Source organism: Miniopterus schreibersii, assembly GCF_964146895.1.
Source record: "Miniopterus schreibersii genome assembly, chromosome: 3".
Lineage (NCBI taxonomy): Eukaryota > Metazoa > Chordata > Mammalia > Chiroptera > Miniopteridae > Miniopterus > Miniopterus schreibersii.
The window spans coordinates 30,546,194-30,566,421 of record NC_138103.1 but is presented as its reverse complement, the minus strand read 5'-3'; the positions used below and the strand labels follow the sequence as shown (position 1 = coordinate 30,566,421).

Here is a 20,228-nt window from a genome sequence, read left to right as displayed (position 1 = left end):
AAAAAGGCAAATGGGAAATTGGGAGAGAACCACCACAGCAAATTGGTCTCCTTCTTTATGATAATCCTAAATAGAAGCTAGAAACTGAATAAAATTGGCTGCAAAAAGAATATCAATTTAGCCCAGCAGGGTGTGGCTCAGTGGTTGAGGGTCGACCTAGGATTCAGGAGATAGGGGTTCGATTCCCCGTCAGGGCACATGCCCGGGTTGCAGGCTGCAGCCTATCGATGACTCTCTCATCATTGATGTTTTTATCTCTCTCTCTTCCTCTCCCTTCCTCTCTCTGAAATCAATAAAGATACATTTTTAATATATATATATATATATATATATATATATATATATACATATACACATATTAACTTGACCACAAATGACAAACATCTTCTCTCAGACTCCAGAATCCCAAAAATAATCATGAGAAATCCCTATGAATATAAATTTCAAGAAGAGCTATACTAAATGAGAAATGAAAATTAGTAGATTTGAGGTGATATTTCCTTTTTTATAATATTTATCTTTATAAGATGCCTCTGGGGAGTGGAACTGTGTAGAAGGGAGCTTTTTACTGTACCCCCTTACGCATCTCTAGCATTTTATTGCATACACATATTATCACTTCAAAAGCGATTTTTTAAAATTCTAAATTCTTTAAATAAAATAAAGGGTATTTTGATCAACCTAAAAATGCAAATATTTCCAATAGTTAGGTTTGAATCATTATCTAAGCCTATACTGACCTCTCTAGGCAAAAGTGTGTTACTGGAGCCCCAACCAACTGGACAAAATTGTGGATAATTATTAAGTTAATAAACTGTAGTAAATCTATAAGCAACAACGTGTAACAGTTCCCCTTAATCTAGAGTGGGGGTGTGATGAAGAACATTACTTTTAAAGAAAATCTCTAACCTGATTAATAGAGAAAGGAAAGCCAGGAAGTCACTGACAACTCAAGTTTCTGCTCCTCTGTTCCAGACTAATTATTTTCTTCCACAATAACAAATATTGAAATCTAGTTCAGAGAGAGAAGTATTTTTAAAACAGTTAATTAATGTATGAAATACCACCAACTTTCATCTGACCAGCTACTAAAAGACTGGGGACTCCATACCCAGGAATAACAACTGAGGTTTTAATTTCTCTTTTCTTACCTTAGATGAAAGGGGTGGGGGGGGGGCAGTAACACTTCAAGTATAAAAGTAAAGGAAAGATCCATAAACCAGATGCTGTTCATCAACATAAAAAAGAAGTGTGAATAAGAAGGGAAAAAGAACTTAGAAACAACAAATAAACAACCAAGGGAAGGTGACTGAGGCGTTCCAAGAAATAGAAAGTTTTCTTTCACTTAAACACTAAAAAATTATCACATTGGTTTTAAGATAAAATCACTTAGCTCTGCAGTTCTCAAAGTGCCATCCAAAGACTCCTGGGGGTCCTCTCCCTTTTCCAACTACTTATCTGTGTTAGACTGGATTTTCTCATATACTTCAACCAAAACAAGATACAAGCATACCTTGGAGATATTGGCAGATTTGGTTCCAAACCACCATAATAAAGTGAGTACCACAGTAAAGCAAGTGGTAATCTTTTTGCTGGTGGAGGGTCTTCCCTTTAATTTGTAAAAAAAAAACACAAAAACACCTGTGAAGCACAATAAAGGGAAGTGCAATAAAGCAAGGTATGCCTGTATCATAACAGACTGAATTCAGAAACAGATGAAAATTCAGCTGTCTTCTATTAAGCCAGAAATGAAAGATACTGCAAAAATGTAAAACACCACCATGTTCATGCTAACTTTCCTTTTGTTTAGGAAAATACATTATTTATTAAATTTTTAACATGTAATGGGTTTATCATTGTTATTTTAACATTAATAAATTGTTTAAATGTTTGTTTAATTTCTGCCATAAACATAAACCAATCTTTGGAGTCCTTCACAGTTTTTAAGAGTACGAAAGAGTATAACATGTTTGAGAACTGGTCTAGCTAAATAACCTAATTCAGCCTTGTCAATATTTTTCAGAAAGCATTAATTCTCCTCCCTCCTCCCCCCATTAGAATGTGTTCACAAAGTTCCCCCTCCTGACTATCCAATTATTCCCTCTTTATATTGTTCCTGGAATCCTTGGTCTAAGAGAATAAAAATAAACCCTTTAGAATTGTCCTCTAACATAGACTCCGTAAGTCTCAAAAACCTGTATTTAAAGGCTATATTTAAAAGCTCCTTTAAGCTGGAGTTGGATTTCCCTTTGGCTTTAATATCTAATGCCATGTAGACCTCTGCTTATTTTCATGCCTCGATTAGTAACAGTTTTTTCTTCTGTGCTCAGCGAGCATGATTTAAAACATTTAACAAGACAGAAGGAAAAAGATTCCAGCCACCCTACTGTCATAACTACTGTAGTTAACCTAAACCTTTTACAAAATCGTATAAATAAATGGTGAACTAAAACTTCTTGGTTCAGACAGCGCAAGGAAGCACAGAGGTATGGCCACTTATCACAAAAGTACAGACTCTTTCAGGACTCTGATCTTATTCCTGCTATCTACCGCCAAAGATATTTCCACATGTGCCCTACCGCCAAAGATGTTTCCACATGTGCCCTTGTTACCCACCTCCAACTAGCCTTTTTGTGTTGTTTTCACTTAAAGGAGCACATTTCCATCAACTTCCAGATCCCCACACCATTTTTCCTCTAAGGATGCCAAGGTTTGGAACAGTAAAAGGCCTTAATCCCACCTTTAAAACTGCAAGGAAGAATTTTTTTGTAATCCCAATTTTTCCTCGCTCTTCCCTCACCAAATCTCTCTTAAGGACGGCAATTAAGACTGGAGTATCACAGAGTCAAAAGTCCTTGATGCCCCTCCAAGGGTAAAACTGTGTCTTTCTAGCTTCTCTTCCCCAATCAAGAATCCTATCAGGAGATAATTTCCCCTCGGCTGCCCCTCCCGCTAGGCCCCAGAATCCACATTCTCGCTCAGACCGTCGTTGCCCGCCAGTATGAAAGAATTGGGTTACTTCTGTTGGTCGAGGGTAAGTCTGCGGTTAGAGGTTCTAAGGAGCAGGGGTAAGAGTTGGTTGTCGACCTGAAGAGAAAACGTCTCAGACTTAAGGTCCCGAGATTGGCCGCGCCTAACACCATCTGTAACACGTTTAGAGCTAGCTACCTTCTGGAGCGAGGAATAGAGAGAACTACTGCAACAATTCTTCAAGCCCCTCCAACCTCGACCCACTTTTCCCGCCACCAAAAAAAAAAAAAAAAAAAGGCGCGAGGCCACGCGTAAGCGCCGCAGTTCCCTCAAGCGTCGAACTCTCAGCGCTGAGGCGCAAGCGCAGCCGGAAGACGCGTGTGCGCTTGCGCAGCTGAGTGATTGCCGCCATCTTCCAATCGAACGCCCCAGTAAAACTACAAATCCCACAATCCTGGATGGCCTCTCTTTTTTTAGGCGGCAACAGCAGTGCCTGATCGTTAATGAACTACATCTTTCTTTTACTAACTTTCCTCTGACCCAAACTGTCTTTTTCTTTTCATCCCACGATTCCTATTCTTCCTTTTAGTCTCCTTCGCACCCGTATTTTAATACTTTGTTTGAGATTCTCCACCCCATTCTCACCTCTCCCATCCTCTTTCAGCGACAGGACCCGCAACCCAAGCACTGTTGGCAGAGAGAACAGGCCATAGGCCATCTAGCACCCACTAGAAAGGGCGTTGAGTAGCTTCCTCCCCATTGGCCAAGGCAGTCAAGCAAGTCTAAATCCCTTCCCCACCCACACTCGTTTTTCTATGAGGCGGCGCAAAGCCGCACCATGCGCTCGGGAAGGCCTGCGTGCGAGATGGTGGTGGTGGTGAATGTATTGCTGTTGGTGGCTGTGGTGGGATTAGGGTCGTGATCCTCGGGCTAGGGGTATCGAGCGCAAGCGTCCGGTGGTGTACGGGGGCGTTGGTGTCGGGGATTTGGGTGTGGAGGCGGAGGGAAGGGCGTGGTGTCCCCAGGTGATCGCGATTGAGGGAAGGCTGAGTAGCGAGAGTACGACTCGGCGATTTCGGGGGAAAAAGGAAGTTGGACAACATCGGCTGTTTTAGTGCTGATTTTTTTTTTTTTTTTTTTTCAGTTCAGCAGTGAATATTTTCCAGGGGGGTGAGTTAAAATGACTTACCGTATTTTCATGAGAACATTTCGTAGGAAGACGGTCAGTACACTCGCCCCTTCCTCCACTTTTAAAGCTCACCCCCTCGCCATCCCCCGCAGCCCTTCTAAGTAGGTGGGCAAAGGTGGGGGGGCTAGGTTATGAATAATTCATAAGGGGCATCCCGTTCCTTAGTCACGCCCCTCCAAATCGTTCTGACGCACGTTACGTGTACCAAACCTGAGGAAGCTACGTAACAGTCCCCGCCCCTAGGACGGAAGGCGGGGCGTCACCTCCAGCACGTGCTGCATCTACCCGCGCAAGCCCAAAAGGATGTGCGCAGGCGCTCCCCGCTAGGGGGAGGAAGGAGGCGGGGTAGGGAGGTTGTTGGGTTTAGAGCCGGGCGGAGACCGCTGAGACTCATTCCTCAGGAACAAGGGTCGGGTGTCAAGGAGACCTTTTCACACCAGCTCCCCGTCCCCCGCTTACGGTGGGTGGGTTCGCGCGGCAGAGACAAAGGATATCAGTAGGGACGAACATAGCTGCGAAGGGAAGTAGGGTGTCAGTTTGGGGTGGTGGGCTTTTGGGGGGGATTAAGGGGGGCTATATTTAAACTCCCGGAGCCGTTAAGTTGGTTCGTACTCGGATGCGCGCGCGACCAGGGTGGTGGCGGAGTGCGCATGCGTGATTCTGGGGCGAGTAGAACGCGCTCCAGCAGTGCGCGCTCGCGGCAGAGTCTTAGTGGCAGAGGAGAAAGGGGTCGGCGCACGCGCGGTTTATTCCTCGAGTTGTTCGGGTCTCGCGGGCATCTTGTTTTGGTCTCTTGGGCGAGGGGGGCGCGCTTCGGGGGAGGAGCTTGGGCTCGAGACTGGTCGAGAAGAGCAGAGCTGCGCGCGCACCAGGGAAAGGGGGGAAGGGAGCGGGGTTTAAGGAGGGGGTTAAACCCCCTGGTTTACCCCCGTAGCCCTCGACTGAGACGGACTAAGGGAAGGAAATGATAGAGATGGCGGCGGAGAAGGAGCCGTTTCTGGTGCCTGCCCCGCCGCCGCCGCTCAAAGAGGAGTCAGGCGGAGGGGGCAGCCCCACGGTGCAACCGCACCAAGAGGCCGCCTCCGGGGAGCTCCGCGGCGGAACTCAGCGTGGGCCTGGTCCGCGCACACACTCAGCTGGGGTCTTGGCTTCTGGGGCGGGCAAGGAGAGCCTTGGGGCTACATCCAACCCTCGAGGCAGCCAGGCGCAGCAGCAACGAGGGGGCGGCCCCCCGGCGCATGGGGAGGCCCGCTTGTCGGATCCCCACGGGCGAGCCGCTCCCCCGGACGTGGGGGAGGAGCGACGGGGAGGAGGCGGAACAGAACTGGGACCCCCTGCCCCGCCTCGACCCCGGAATGGTTACCAGCCCCACCGGCCCCCTGGGGGAGGTGGAGGAAAGAGGAGAAATAGCTGCAATGTAGGAGGAGGTGGTGGAGGCTTCAAACATCCGGCCTTCAAGAGGCGCAGGCGGGTTAATTCGGACTGTGACTCTGTGTTACCCTCCAACTTCCTCCTGGGGGGCAATATCTTTGATCCACTGAACCTGAATAGTCTACTGGATGAGGAAGTGAGCCGCGCACTCAATGCAGAGACCCCTAAGTCATCCCCACTTCCGGCCAAGGGGCGAGATCCAGTGGAGATTCTCATCCCCAAAGATATTACTGACCCGCTCAGTCTCAATACTTGCACTGATGAGGCCCAAGTAGTTCTTGCTTCACCACTCAAGACTGGTCGGAAGCGACATAGACACCGGGGACAGCACCACCAGCAGCAGCAGGCAACTGGAGGGAATGATAGCCACTCTGTGCTGCCCACAGCCCCCCCAACCCCCTCGCTCCTTGGGGAGGGCACCACACAGCAGCAGCGGCATAGGGGCCAGAACCGGGATGCCCCCCAGCCCTATGAACTCAACACAGCCATCAACTGCAGGGATGAGGTCGTGTCTCCCCTTCCATCTGCCCTACAGGGTCCCTCAGGCTCCCTTTCAGCCCCTTCAGTTGCCTCAGTTACCTCTGCACCCCCGTCTTCCTCCTCACGACATCGAAAACGTCGCAGGACTTCCAGCAAGTCAGAGGCAGGGGCTAGGGGTGGAGGATGCCAGGGTCCCAAGGAAAAGGGCCGAGGGAGTGGGGGAGGCCGCCATCAGCTTCACCCACTACCTGCAGCAGGTTTCAAAAAGCAACAGCGCAAGTTCCAGTATGGGAATTATTGCAAGTACTATGGGTACCGAAACCCTTCCTGTGAGGATGGGCGCCTTCGGGTGTTGAAGCCTGAGTGGTTTCGGGGTCGGGACGTCCTAGATCTGGGCTGCAATGTGGGTCATCTGACCCTGAGCATTGCCTGTAAGTGGGGCCCATCCCGCATGGTAGGCTTGGATATCGATGCCCAACTCATCCACTCGGCCCGCCAAAACATCCGACACTACCTGTCTGAGGAGCTGCGTCTGCAACCCCAGACTTCTGAGGGGGACCCAGGGGCAGAAAGTGAGGAAGGGACAACGACCATCCGAAAGAGGAGCTGCTTCCCAGCCTCACTGACAGCCAGCCGGGGTCCCATTGCTGCACCCCAAGTGCCCTTGGATGGAGCAGACACATCAGTCTTCCCCAACAATGTTGTCTTTGTTACGGTAAGAGGGTCTTGGGATAGGGGGCAGGTATGAGAATTCAATTAAATAAGGATGTAGCAGGGGAAGGTTATGAGCCAGAGGGATTTTTTTGCATGCCGTCCTCACTGGGAGAACCAGATTCTCAAAAGAATGGTCTGAATCTGCAATTGGTTCCACTGGGTGTGTCTCCCCTCCTATAACCTGGAAAGGTGGGAGCTCTGCCTGGGCTCCTTTCTTGTGACTAATAGCCTCAAAATGGGATCTGACTCCTTTTGCCCTGCTCTCTACCTGGACTGTAATCCAGATCGGTCCACCTTCTCTTGGGGGCTACTGCTAATGCTCACTGGGGGATTTGGTCCAGATGGAAACATGTCCTCCAGCCTGCTGAAGGTGCTTGAAGGGATGGATATCAGACATGGAATGTCTCAGGTGGGGGGAGGATTAAGGTAGTGGCTAATATTTTTACAGTTTCTGTCCATTGATAGGGACTTTGATTGCGTTAGATAGAGAGTTGGTTGAAGAGTGTCAGTGGTCAGGAACCCAAGTAGGTTGGCCTTGGATCATCTACACATTGACCCTAAATAATGGGATGGAGAAGAGTCAGAGTCCTCTACGGGAGGGGAGGGTAACACATCTTCAGTGTCTATCCCCTGACTGCACATAGCTTCTCATAAGACAGTCTAATTCAGCCATCTGCGGGAGTAGTGTTGGAAAGTAGACTTTCCAGAGGGGTGGTAATGAGCTTATTTAGAAAAGATTTCCGAAGGGGTGGGCTCTGGAAGAAAGAACAAGCCTGAAACTTTGCCAGCCCCAACTGCTGAGAAGGAACCACAGGTCTCCCTTTCAAATCTGGGTTAGGTCCCTTTGCATAAAATTGAGTCACTCAGCTTAATGGACAGGGTCTTGGAGGAACTCCAGCATTCTTTCTCTGTCGTTTCATCCCAACTTTGGAGATCTTCTGGATACTTTGCTCAACTTAAAACTACCCAGGCTTCTTTTTGTTTGGTCTACCACTAATAGCATGCAAGAAAGTTAGACAGAGTATTACAGATGATTGTGGTCAAGGGCTAAATTGAGGCTGCAGATTGAGTTGTGTGGGGCAGTGGTTCTTTCATTGCCTCTGTTTACCTCTCCCTCAGGGTAACTATGTGCTGGATCGAGATGAGCTGGTGGAGGCCCAAACACCTGAGTATGATGTGGTGCTCTGCCTTAGCCTTACCAAGTGGGTGCATCTGAACTGGGGAGACGAGGGACTGAAGCGCATGTTTCGCCGAATCTACCGGCACCTACGCCCTGGGGGCATCCTGGTCCTAGAACCTCAACCTTGGTCAACCTACGCCAAGAGAAAGACTCTCACAGTGAGTTGGGGTTTCAGTGGAAAATGGGTATATCCTTTAGTTGAGGCAAGAAAGGCCCAAGGAAGCAGAAAGAGGACTTTCTGAACAAGGTGAAAAGATCTCCTGGGTGGGCATCATTCTCCAGCAAGGGAGAAGGCTACAAGCTGAAGAGGTCCCCTGTTCTTCTCCCTAGGAAACAATCTACAAGAACTATTATCGAATCCAGCTGAAACCAGAGCAGTTCAGTTCCTACCTGACATCCCCAGAGGTGGGCTTTTCTAGCTATGAGCTTGTGGCCACACCTCACAACACCTTCAAAGGTAAGGTTGGCTTATTTTGTTGGGGGAGGAAGGGAGACCAGTCCTGGGGGAGAGGGTACAGACACTGTGGAGTCTTGAGAGGTCCTACCAACCCCTCCTGATTGCATACTCTCCTCTCAGGCTTCCAGCGTCCTGTGTACCTGTTCCACAAGGCCCGTTCCCCCAGCCACTAAGTGGCCCCTGAACAGAAAGTGTGAAGAAGCTGCCCGCTGCTCTTAAGGACCTGGGGAAAGAAGAAAGTATCCCACAGTCTTTCCTTTCTGGCTCCAAAAGTTTCCTTTCTTGGATCTGCATAGAAAGCTTTTCCTATGTTGCTGCCTCAGCCTCCTCCCTACACCTCTGGTACCTAAGCAGCAAGCCCAGCTGTTCTGGAGTTACCATCTTCCTCTCCCCCGGCTCACTGGGCTGGATGGCATGGACTGTTTGCTGACCTCTGTTCTCCTAGGGCACAGGAGGTGGGGGGTTATCAAGTTCTCTAGCCACTTCCTCCTGTTCTTCCAAGGAGAGATTCCCATTCTCCTCAGCCCTTGCCCCTAGCTACGTTTTAGTGGACCACAGATAGATGGACTGAGGCTTAAGAGGGGGAAGCTTGATAGGGGGGCACGCAGGTACTGTGAAAATCCCTCTGCTGTCCCCCATTGGGAGAGGGGATTGGGTTTGGAATGTAAGAACAGCACAATAAACTTGATGTTTAGGGCAATGGCCCCCACATATATGTCTGGCACTTTTTAGCTGGTGGGAAGGGGTGGAGCCTCCCAGTACAGCCTGTGCTTCCTCTCTGCCCAAACTACAGTCTAAAGGTTTTTCAGTGGCTGGGAAGATTGTGGATTGCTAGATCTGTACACAACTATATAGAACCCTAGTCAGGAAAAGGGGATATAATGCAAATTTTGATGTGAAACTTGAAGAGCCCATCTATCCTCCCCCACCCTCACCCCCAAAAAACCCACTGACACAATTTTTTTGTGGAAGCTTTGGCAGAAGGCTAACTTTGGAAGTTAACAGTGGAGTTAAAGTGGAGCTAGAAAAAGGCACTGTGACCCAGCTGGTGTGACTCAGTCATTGTCAACCAGTGAAATGCAGATCATGATTGATTCCTGGTCAGGACATGTGCCAGGGTTTCAGGCTAGATCCCCAGTAGGGGGTGTGCAGGAGGCAGCAGATCAATGACTCATCATTGATGTTCCTATCTCTCCTTCCTTTCAAATCAGTTTTTTTCCAAAGGCACTTTGGACGAGACTGCCTCCCTGCTCTAGGACCTACCTACCACCCATCCTCCTTTTTGCTGCTGTGGAACCAGACTAATAAGCAGTTTAACTTATAGCTCTTCAGTGGCTTGTCAAGGGTCCCTGGAGCTTTGGACATTCAACAGATACTGAGTACTCTTTGGCCAGTTGTAAAGATGGGCAAGGCCCTTGAAGGTAAAAGCAAGATTATTTAAATAACTAGGTGCTAGTAGCTGCCTTACAGGTTCCTTGAGTCTGGTAACATACAGGCTGAGATCCAGCGGTGCAAAGAAACAAGTTGGTGTCATCAAAAACAAAGGTGGTAGGTGTGACTGGTCAGAAAGATGTGGGGAGAGTATCTAAATCCCTGACTTGGCCGTGACTTGTGTGGCTTGCTCGGTTGGATCATCTCCTACACTGAAAGGTTGCCAGCTGGTTCCCAGTCCTGGCACTTAGGAGAGGCAACCAGTCGAATGTTTCTCCTAACTTCTCTAAAATCAATAAACATCCTCGAGTGAGGATTTTAAAAAAACTAAACTAAACTAAACCCCTGACTTGGACCAATGTTTTCTACTTGTCATTACTGAGTTCCCTTAGAAAAGGGCCAAAACACTTGACTTCCAGGCAGCTTCCAACAAGCGGCTTGACCCCATCTTAAGCCTCCCAAGAAAAGTCCCATTAGTTAGCAAAACCACTTTATTCTGATACTTTTTTTAACACAAAAATACGAACTAGCAGTTCTGGGAGACTCCAGGTTTACAGTTCCCATCGTCTCAGTGTCCGATGCATGAGGAAAGTATCCTCTGAAGGGCGTGGGCGGAGTTGAAGGCGGAGAGAGGGCAGACTGTCCAGGGTCAGGTGTGGAGATTCATAAAATAATGTTTCTGGGTCACACAGCATAGTAATGTCTGGCCCTGGCGCAGGTGGCTCCTGTTTGGAGTCCAAAGCAAAGTTACACTCGGAGAGAGAAGAACCCGCCACGGAGAGGGAAGAGCGCGGGAGGGGACTGAAGCCCAAGTCCCTCACCTTTGGGGGCGGGGGGCGGGACTGCGGTGGAAGGAGCGCCAATTTCTCCCTCAGCGCAGCGTTCAGAACCTGTTCCTCGGGCACCTGCAGGCTCACCAGGTCCCGGAACAGCCGCTTGGAGCGCGGCACGTTCAGCCCTGAGACCGCAGGGGGAGCGAAGGTGAGCCGTGCCTCTCACCCCCACTCCCGCGCCCTGCCGGCCATCTGCCCCCCTCACCCTCGGCCACGCTCTCCTCCAGGACACAGCGGGTCTGGAACGACTTTCTCAGCTGTTCTTCCACGGCCTTTGCGGCATCGAACTGGCCCGCGGCTGCGGTCCGCGCGGCCTGCAGCTCGAGGCTCAAAGCCAGGCTGCTGTGCTGCGCGGGCGCTCCCAGGTCCTGCGACGCCGCGGGCCTCTCGCTCGGTGCGCGGGTGACTGGCAGCGGCTCGGACCGGACCGGGGAGGGCGGCGCCACGCGGAAACGGACCTGGGAGCAGAAAGCATGGCGGTGAAGAAGAGGGCGCGGAGTCCTTGACGGGATGCGGTCCAGGCCTTAAGCCAGCTCACCTGCCGCCCCTTGCGGGCCCCGCCCTGTCGATTTGCCCGCCCCTTCCCCCGCCTCGGGCTGCAGTTCGGCAGCTCGGGGCTCTCAGACCGCGGGCTCAGGCTCAGGCTCAGATCCAGGCCACGGTCCGGCACTGGGGCTCCGGGCTCGGGGGCGCGAGGCTCTGGGGGTGGTCCCGGGGCCGCCACGGCTTCCTCCCCTTCCAGTGATTTCAGCTCTGACTCCCCATAGCCCATCATCTTGAAGGGGCTGCAGGGGTACGGGTTACTGGGGGCCAAGGCTCACAGGGCACAGTCTTGCCACCTCCTCTTCCCGGCCCCTGCCGGACATTGCTACCGGAAACCGTTAGCCCCTGCCCAAGGGGGCTGGGAGACAAGCCCCCGCCCCGCCCCGTTGACGCTCCCTAGCGTCATTTTCGTTGCTCCTCCCCCTGTTTCCTGGCGGGCCTCTAAGAGCCAACCTCGGCCCCACCCCTAGGCCAGGATATTAGAGCTGAAGCCCCGGAAGCCCTACGGATCCCCATTTGTACCATTTCTCCTTTCGGATCTATGACGTATGTCCTTTCCCTGTGGAATCTTCGCCCAGCTTCAGCTGCAGTCGGAGTGTGTCAGCCCTCCCTGCCGGTGGCAGATGGGACAGTTTTAACTTAACTGTCCTGCTTCCCCGCATTGGACCTCCCTGCTCGGTTCCGTGCCTTCACACATCTCCAGGTTTTCGGTCGCCTCGAGCTCCTACCAGAGCTTCCCAGTTTGAGTGAAGGCAGGGCTCGCTCACCCGGCCTCCTGTTCTCTCCTGGAACTCTGGGCGGTCGCGGTTGCCTGAGCGTTAACTGCCTCACTCAGCCTTGAGACTTTTCGTTAGTTTTTTTCCTTTTCGAGGGTCTCCTGAAATACTCATTTCTATAAAATAGGTATTTGTATGTTGAGTACAGTTTTTAAAAAAGAAGGGCTTGGTGGATTTATCCGACCCCTGGACTGCAAGGCAGATGACTGGAGCTCTCGCATATTCTCTGTGTTCCTTGGTCAGGTCCTCTCAGTTCTGTGAGCCTCTGTTTGTTCTTGTGTTAAATGTACTAATTGGGTTCAGGGCTCAAGGTTCTCCGAAACGTGGGCTAATAAGTAAACAGGCATGTTTGTGTACCACTTTTCAGTTTTAGAGTTTTTACATTCTTTGTCTTCCCAAGAAATGCTGTGGAAGATCAGATAGAATGGATAGCCCTGCTCTCAGTTTACAAAAAAGTTTTCGAGGATCTCAATAGTGAAACACTAGACCCACGGGTGGGACCAACTGACCCCTGGGCCCTATAAGGCCCCAGAAATCATTTGGTCTGGCCCTGCCAAGGCTTCACCAAAGAGAAGCAGTTCCAACCATCACATTAGGGGTGAGTTAATTAAATATTTGACCAAATATAGCAGGTTAATTTTTAAGTTGATAATTTTGTATGGCTCACAAATGATGTTATAAATATCCAAGTGGCCTTTGGCAGAAAGAAGGTTCCCCACCCCTTCGAGGCTTACCTGCTAAAGTCAGCAATAAGAAAATATGCTCATTCCCTTTAGTTTTCATCTGTAAAAGGAAGTAGGGAGGTACAGACGTAAATAAATAAAAACATATCTTTAAAAATGGAAATATACATTTCGATTTTTTAATGGTTACTTAGCTTGGAAAGGAGAGACTACAATAAAGGGAAAAGAGGTAAGACTTTGAAGATACTTTGTTTTGTGCATTTGACTTCGGAAACCTGTTTACATGATGGTATGATAAAAATTAATTTTTTAAAAACCAGTTCCTAAAAGTTGAAAGTAAAATGAAGTAAGTGAACCTAAAATGTATATCTAGTTGGTGGCCTAAATAAACAGAAGGGAACTCTTCTGAATGACTTGAAAACACACTGATTCAACTATATATCCAAAGATCTACCCTAAGGACAAAATTAACTACTATTTTTAAAAAACTGCCATAAAATCTTAAATTGTTTTCAGTAGTCATATTGTTGGGAATAGGTGAAAATGTGTTGGCTAAAACAGTTATGTTGGGATCACTTTGTAAATTATATAATCAACCATTATGCTGTACACCTGAAACTAATATAAAATAATATTGAATGTCAAAAAATGACACTGTATGATTCCACTTATATAAAGTATTTAGACTAATTAAAATAATAAAGACAGATAGAATTCCGGTTGCCAAGGGCTGGGGAGGAAGAGGGAGAAATGGGAAGTTATTTAATGGGTATAGAGCAGCAATTTTCTACCTTTTTCATCTCATGACACATTTAAATTACTAAAATTCTGCGGCACACCAAAATATATATTTTTTGCCGATCTGAGAAAAAAAGTAGGTATAATTTTGATTTATTCACACCAGACAGCTGTTGTTGTATTAGCTGTTGTCATTTTTTTTTTTTTTTTTTTTGACAATCTAAGGAAAAAGAGGTCAATGCCCCTGACTAAATAGATATTGCATGTTTTAAAAATTCTTGCAGCACACTGGTTGAAAATCACTGGTATAGAGTTTCAGTTTTACAAGATGAAAAGTTATGGAGATGGATTGTGATGATAGTTGCACAACATTATGAACATATTTAATAACACAAGTGTATACTTGTAAAATATGCATAACATAAAATTTAACATCTTAACCATTTGAAAGTATACATTACCACAAAAAATAGGGAAAAAATAGTTATGTAGATTTGTATCATAACAGGAAAAAAGACATGCAAACCTAAAATCAGCAATTTATGCAAATTCCCTGTAGTCTTGATTTATCTTTATGAATTCATGGCATATATTAGCTTAAATTAAGCATATCCTTCCCTGCCAGTGTGGTTGAGCATTCACCCATGCAACAAAAGTTTTTTGATTTGATTCCCGATCAGGGCACATACCTAGGTTTCTGGTTAGATTCCCAGTAGGGGCAAGTACAGGAGGTAGCTGATTGATCTCTCTCTCCCCCTTCCTCTCTTTCTAAAATCAATGAACATACCTCAAGTGAGGATTTAAAAAAACCAAAAAAAACATATCCTAATTTTATCCACTGAAAAGCCCTTAGAAACAAAGACGGACTCAATAAGCACCCCTGGCCCCACTTTTTAGTAGCTAATTCCATATAGGCATTTCAAAATCGATACAAGAATATTCATAGCAGCTTTATTCGTAATAACCAAAAACTGGAAACAATTCAAATTTCCTTCAACAGGTATAAAGTTAAACTATGGTACTTCTTTGTCATAGAATATACTCAGCAACAGGAACAAACTTGATACACACAACAACATGGATGAATTGCCAGGTTATACTGAAAAAAATAAAAGCTAATCCAAAAAATTACATGCTGTGTGGTTTCATTTATATGACATTTTAGAAGTTACAAAAGTTTAGAAATGGAAGACAGAATTGGGGATTGCCAAATGTTATGGAAGAAGTGGAAGAGGTGGTAGACAAGACGGGTGTAGTCATAAAAGTGCAACATCAGGGATCCTTTGGTATTGGAACTGTTTCTTTTACTGTCGTGGATACAGAACCCTACACAGGTTATAACATTGAACAGAACTTCATACATACATACACAAAAATGAGTACAAAACTGGGAAATATGAATCAGATTGGTGGATTGTATGAATGTCAATATCCTTGTTGTGACAATATAATATAGTTTGCAAAATGTTACTGTTTTCGTCTATCCGTGTTACTATAACAGAATACCATAGACTGGATGGCTATAAACAACAGAAATTTATTCCTCAACAATTCTGGAGGCTTGGAAGTCCAAGATCAAGGCATCAGCAGATTCAGTGTTTGGGGTGAACATACTTCCTGGTTCATGGACATGGCGGAAGAGGCAAGGGAACTCTCTGGGATCTCTTTTATAATGGCATAAACACTTCCCAAAGGCCCTACCTCCAAATGCCAACACTTTGAGGATTAAGTTTCAACATGAATTTTGGGAGAACACAAACATTCAGTCTATAGCAATTAACACTGGGGAAAATAGGAAAGTGTGTAAGTGATTTTTATTTTTTATAAATCCATGTGAATCTACAATGATCTCAATAAAAATTTTAGCCCAGCCCAGCATGGCTCAGCAGTTGAGCATCAAGCTAGGATCCAGGAGATCACAGTTCGATTCCTGGGCAGGGCACATGTCCAGGTTGCGGGCTTGATCCCCAGTCAGAGGTATGCAGGAGGCAGCCGATCAATGACAACTGAAGGGTCCCGGGTTCAATTCCAGCCAAAGGCATGTACCTCCGTTGCAGGAGGCAACCAATTGATGTGTCTCTCTCATATAGATATTTCTCTCTCTCCCATTCTCTCTAAAAGCAATGGAAAAAATATCTTCAGGTGAGAATTTAAAAAAAAGTAATGTCCTGGCCAGGCAGCTCAGTTGGTTAGAGCATCGTCCCCATACACCAAGGTTTCAGGTTTAGTCCCCAGTCAGGGCACATACAAGAATCAACCAATGGCCCTGGCCAGGTGGCTCAGATGATTGGAAAGTTGTCCCATACACCAAAAGGTTGTGAGTTCGTTCAGTATCCGGTCAGGGCACATACCTAGGTTGCAGGTTCAATCCCCAGTCAGGGCATGTACAAGAGGCAACTGATTAACATCTCTCTCACAACGATGTTTGTCTCCTTTCCACTCTTTCTAAAAAAAAGCAATATACATTATATATACACATGCACACACACACACACACACACATATATATACACATATCTATATAAATAAAAACCATCCTTGGGTGAGGATTTAAAAAAAAAAATCAATGAATGCATAAATAAGTGGAACATAAATCTGTGTTTCACTCTCTCAAGTCAATTTTTAAAAATAAAAGTAATGTTGAGATTGGGAAGAAGGGCAATGCATGAGTGTGGGCGTATAGAAGAAACCAGATTAGCCAAATGTGGATTATTGTTGAAGCTGGATGATGGGTACACAGGGTTTCTTATAATATTTTCTTTCTTTTGTATTTATCTGTACACTTCTATAATAAAAGCTTTTTGTTTTCTGTTTATTGTTTTAAGGAGGCTAATGCAGCTTTGGCACACAGTACAGGTTGGAGCTAAAACTTGAAACTGCCCCCCAGGCCTTGACTGTGCTGATGACTTTAAAGGCCCTCGCCACGAATTCCATAAGCCTAATCCCTCAGCTTTAAAATCTAGCCACTACCTCTTCCTAGGCCTGGACGTAGAGATAAAAGCAAGCCATTCTGTTTGACAGCTTATGCTATGGGCTTCTAGGAAGTGGAAAGTTAACCCAATGACTTTAAAGAAACAATATGAATGTTAGGGAATGATTAGTCTCAGTCCTGCCCCCACTCTTTCTAGGATTTTTTTTTGCTAGATCAGGCTGAGAAGCCTAGAATTGCTTTTCCTCTTAAAAAAGAAGAAGAGGGAAGGAAGGAAGGAAGGAAGGAAGGAAGGAAGGAAGGAAGGAAGGAAGGAAGGAAGGAAGGAAGGAAGGAAGGAAGGAGGGAGGGAGGGAGGGAGGGAGGGAGGGAGGGAGGGAGGGAGGGAGGGAGGGAGGGAGGGAGGGAAGGGAGGGAGGGAAGGAAGGAATGAATTCCTCCTTTAAGAAGGTACTGATAAGTGAGGAAGACTTCTCTATCCTTAATTTTAGTCTCAAGGCAGCATATTCTACTTATACTCTCTTCTGCAAAGATGGATTCCAATTACATGCCCCACTAAACCATGCCCTGACTAAGAGCAGTAGAAGGTGGGGAGGAGGAACCCAGAAGGAGGGAGTAAGGAAAGAAATTGTAAATATTGTTCAGGAACTGAACCCAAGCAAAAGGGGAAAAACAGAAAAGCTACCATTACCTGAGATTGCCCTGCCCAAGCCCTCATCAACTGGCACTTCCCTCCACACTCCATGCTGGAGAGGTCCCAACTCTACATCATCTGCCACCCAGGAAAGAGTTGGGAGAGGAGAGGATGGGAATGCTGAAGGACGAGGGAAAGAGGCACAGAGAAGACCCCCAAGAAGAGGTCACACTTTAGCCCTGGTCAGTGTGACTCAGTGGTTAGAGCATCGGCCTATGCACCGAAGGATTTCAAGTTTGATTCCAAGTCAATGGATCCTACCTTGGTTGCAGGCTCATCCCCACCCCCAGTTGGGACTCATGCAGGAGGGAGGCAACCAGTCTCTCTCTCTCTCCCCTCTCCCCCTCACCCCCTCCATCCCTCACTTCTGTTGGGCCAGATGCTCTGGCTGGGCTAGGTAGGATGGCCTAGGTAGGACAGGAGATGGGACAGGGTCAGAGGTCCTTCAAAGACCCATGCCATTGAGTTGCAGGGGGATGTCTCCAATGCAGTGACCCACAGTGTGGCTGAGACTGCTACAGAGGGCAGCTGGGAAGACCTGTCAGGGCTGATGGGGCAGGGGAAGAGCAAAGGCTCCATCCAGGAAGGTGCCCTCCAAGAAGGTTAAGATAAGTCAAAGAAATGATGCAGCAACCATCTATTGCCACCCTCTGCAAACCCGTCCTGCAGGGACCCCTACTTCCCAACCCCCACTCTCAAATTGGCTGTTGCCTATGGATCAACCAGAGACACTTCCACATTGTGTCCCTGTCACACAGGGAGTGCTGGATGGGAGTGGGTGACCTTGCCTTTCAAGGGCTGTGACCCACTCTCCAGCCACACACAGTGTACTTTCCCATCTACATAATCTCAGGAGTTAGTAAGGTAAACCTGTCCCCCCAACAGCAGAATGTTGGGCCTGAGCCCACCACTCCTTTCTCTCTACATAGGAGGAACAGACTGAGATCCAGAGAGGAGTGCTTAGGTTCGCCTGCAGGCCAATGCACCGACCCTGCCCCTCCAGCAGCAGGAAAGGAACAGGAGGGCCAGGATGAGTTCCCTCAGTGTGAGTCTCTAGGGATATGGGATGAGGCCAGCTTCTGGGATAAAGGAGAGTTGAGGGTAGGGAACAGGGTCGGGAGAAGTTATCCACATTCTAGTTCGGGTGGAGGAGAATGAAGAAGGGGAAGTTGGATGAAGCTAGGAAAAGAGAGAAACAGATTTTCAGGGTTTGGGTATAGAGAATTTGGTGGAGCCGGGTGCCGCAAAGGGAAGAGTATTGAACTGAGGGCCTGAGCTTGCTGATGAGGGGATATTCTTGATGTCAATGCAGGACACAGAAGGTTGACACCAGTTGGTTCAGGCCTAAAAGAGCCCAGTCAGAAACCACTGGAGCTATAAGAACGGGGATAGAGGCCATGAACAGGGTGGGTAAGGTTAGAGCCATAAAAGATGTGGCCATAATCCAGGAAGATTGGGCCATAGATGAGGAAATTTAACTACACAGAGGGACATGTGGTAAGCTGCTGACCTTACCCTGGGATGCAGATCTCTACCTGGCAGGGAGTCACTGCCTAAGACCTCAAAAAAAATGGATGGAGCAATGGGGTGGGAGAGGGGGGAGGGCAGGATGTGGAGGATTAATGGGGGGAGCATCTATAATACTTCAACAATAAAAATAAAATTTAAAAATAAATAAATAAAAATGGGATGGAGGTGGTCTGTTAGTCAATGAGGGTGAACACACAGGAGAATCTTCTGTTGTTGGTGGACCTCCAGGAAGATCTCCTGTTGGTGGACCTCTGGGGTGAAGGATGATTCCATGGAAACCTCTAATCAGCCAGTGAGGGCTTTCCACAGCCTGGTAGTGGCTGGTGGAAGGATTCGAGTGCTTTGGACTCCACTCTCTGCAGTGGCCCCAGACCATTGCCAAATGCCAATACCCAGCAGGAAAATACAGGGTGGGAGAAGGGGAAGGAGAGGAGAAGGTTGCAGCTGCTGGGAGAGGTGGGAAACAGAGAGAAAAAATGTACCAGGTGGGGGTGAAATGTTCTCTAGGCAAAGAGAAGAGATGGGAGTCAGGACAGAGACAAGGTATTTGGGGCTGAAACATCATGAAGGGACTGAGGCTATGGTTCACAGTAGCAACCAGCTTGGGCAACTGGGCAGAAACTTGAAGAGGGACCAGGGTCAGGGGTAAAAGGGAGAACTGAGAGGGAACCAAATCTCTGAGGTCCTACCTTGGTCCTGAGGCTGCAAGAGGGTTCCAAGATGGCAAAGAAAAGAAGCTGGCCCAGAGCCTGCTGGTGTCCACTGCTACTGAGGCTATGGGAAGCTCCAGTGGGGCAACAGGACTCTTCTCCCCCAAAAGTACTGGTACAGGGGTCTCCACCCTCTACAGACCACCACCCTCCCCTGTCCAAGGTGTGAGCCAGCCCCCCAAACCCCTTTATCTCGGCCTATGTCTTTGCCCCGCTTTCCCCGCATTCCCCAGGCTGCCTCCAAGAGGTTCCCAGGCACAGGCTGAACCTTGTTCTAGAACCTGGGCATTTAATGCAGAGGGGACCTTAGAACTGATGAAAAAACTGGCCCAGGGTTACCAGCTCATAGGTACAGAGCCAGGGCCAGAGCCCAGGGCACCTGCCTCTGCGTGGTGCTCCAACCTTCCTCTCCCCACACCACCTCTGCCATTTCTGCTTAGGCAAGGGAGACTGTGTTCCCCAGAGCCCAGCACAAGGTATGCCACAGAAAGAGAAAATAAATGTTTGTCAAATAAAAGAAAAGTCCTCTTTTAAGATTATAAACACTGTCCTTGATTCTTACAGTTTGGGATTTGATTAATGTGATGATTTTTAAAAATTGGCCAAAATTTCTTTGACACTACTTCTATTGAGAGGTAGGGCCTATGTTCCCTCCCCTTGAATCTGAGCGAGATTGTGAGTCAGGTGCACCTTCACTGAAGCAACTCTGCTTCCTATTAGCTGGGAGCTGGAGAGGAGAGAGGGCAGGTGGAAAGGGCCAGGCTGGGGGTAGCCCTGCTTAGGATCACCCAAGGAGCTGGGTTGTCTCCTTTTGTTATGAAATTAAGCAACTCTCGAGGTAACCCTCACATTTCATCCTGTGCCCTGGCTGCCAGGGAGCTCAGTATGCTACAGTTTGGGCCAGACTACAGTAACTAACCTGGGCCTAGTGAAACAAGGA

At 47.8% G+C, this 20,228-nt stretch overlaps 2 protein-coding genes across 5 annotated transcripts; one reads left to right on the top strand and one right to left on the bottom strand.

Moving 5' to 3' along the window:
• Positions 1-4,524: 4,524 nt before the first annotated feature.
• Positions 4,525-9,130, top strand: MEPCE (methylphosphate capping enzyme). Its single transcript, XM_081131261.1, has 4 exons — positions 4,525-6,785; positions 7,904-8,122; positions 8,295-8,421; positions 8,542-9,130. The coding sequence occupies exons 1-4, from the start codon at positions 5,124-5,126 to the stop codon at positions 8,592-8,594; spliced, it is 2,061 nt and encodes a 686-aa protein (XP_080987387.1). The 5' UTR covers positions 4,525-5,123; the 3' UTR covers positions 8,595-9,130.
• A 1,195-nt stretch (positions 9,131-10,325) lies between these two features.
• Positions 10,326-12,261, bottom strand: PPP1R35 (protein phosphatase 1 regulatory subunit 35). Of its 4 annotated transcripts, XM_081131658.1 has the most exons (4): positions 11,224-11,603; positions 10,891-11,143; positions 10,674-10,810; positions 10,326-10,577 (listed from the first exon to the last, which is right to left on the bottom strand). In XM_081131658.1, the coding sequence occupies exons 1-4, from the start codon at positions 11,458-11,460 to the stop codon at positions 10,404-10,406; spliced, it is 801 nt and encodes a 266-aa protein (XP_080987784.1). In that variant the 5' UTR covers positions 11,461-11,603; the 3' UTR covers positions 10,326-10,403. The 4 variants fall into 4 exon arrangements, with proteins under 4 accessions (XP_080987784.1, XP_080987786.1, XP_080987785.1 ...); XM_081131660.1 differs by lacking the exon at positions 11,224-11,603 and adding an exon at positions 11,751-12,261 and having other exon boundaries at positions 10,326-10,810; XM_081131659.1 differs by having other exon boundaries at positions 10,326-10,810; positions 11,507-11,633.
• Between the last annotated feature and the right edge of the window lie 7,967 nt (positions 12,262-20,228).

What these genes read in the sequence shown, in the direction of transcription:
- MEPCE (XM_081131261.1), top strand. Translation starts at nt 5,124, where the DNA reads ATGATAGAGATGGCGGCGGAGAAGGAGCCGTTTCTGGTGCCTGCCCCG. An exon ending in CCAAGAGAAAGACTCTCACA is followed by an intron (nt 8,123 to 8,294) that starts GTGAGTTGGGGT and finishes TCTTCTCCCTAG; the next exon opens with GAAACAATCTACAAGAACTA. An exon ending in ACCTCACAACACCTTCAAAG is followed by an intron (nt 8,422 to 8,541) that starts GTAAGGTTGGCT and finishes CTCTCCTCTCAG; the next exon opens with GCTTCCAGCGTCCTGTGTAC.
- PPP1R35 (XM_081131657.1), bottom strand. Translation starts at nt 11,460, where the DNA reads ATGATGGGCTATGGGGAGTCAGAGCTGAAATCACTGGAAGGGGAGGAA. An exon ending in GGGCCCGCAAGGGGCGGCAG is followed by an intron (nt 11,144 to 11,223) that starts GTGAGCTGGCTT and finishes TTCTGCTCCCAG; the next exon opens with GTCCGTTTCCGCGTGGCGCC. An exon ending in GGAGGAGAGCGTGGCCGAGG is followed by an intron (nt 10,811 to 10,890) that starts GTGAGGGGGGCA and finishes CTGCGGTCTCAG; the next exon opens with GGCTGAACGTGCCGCGCTCC.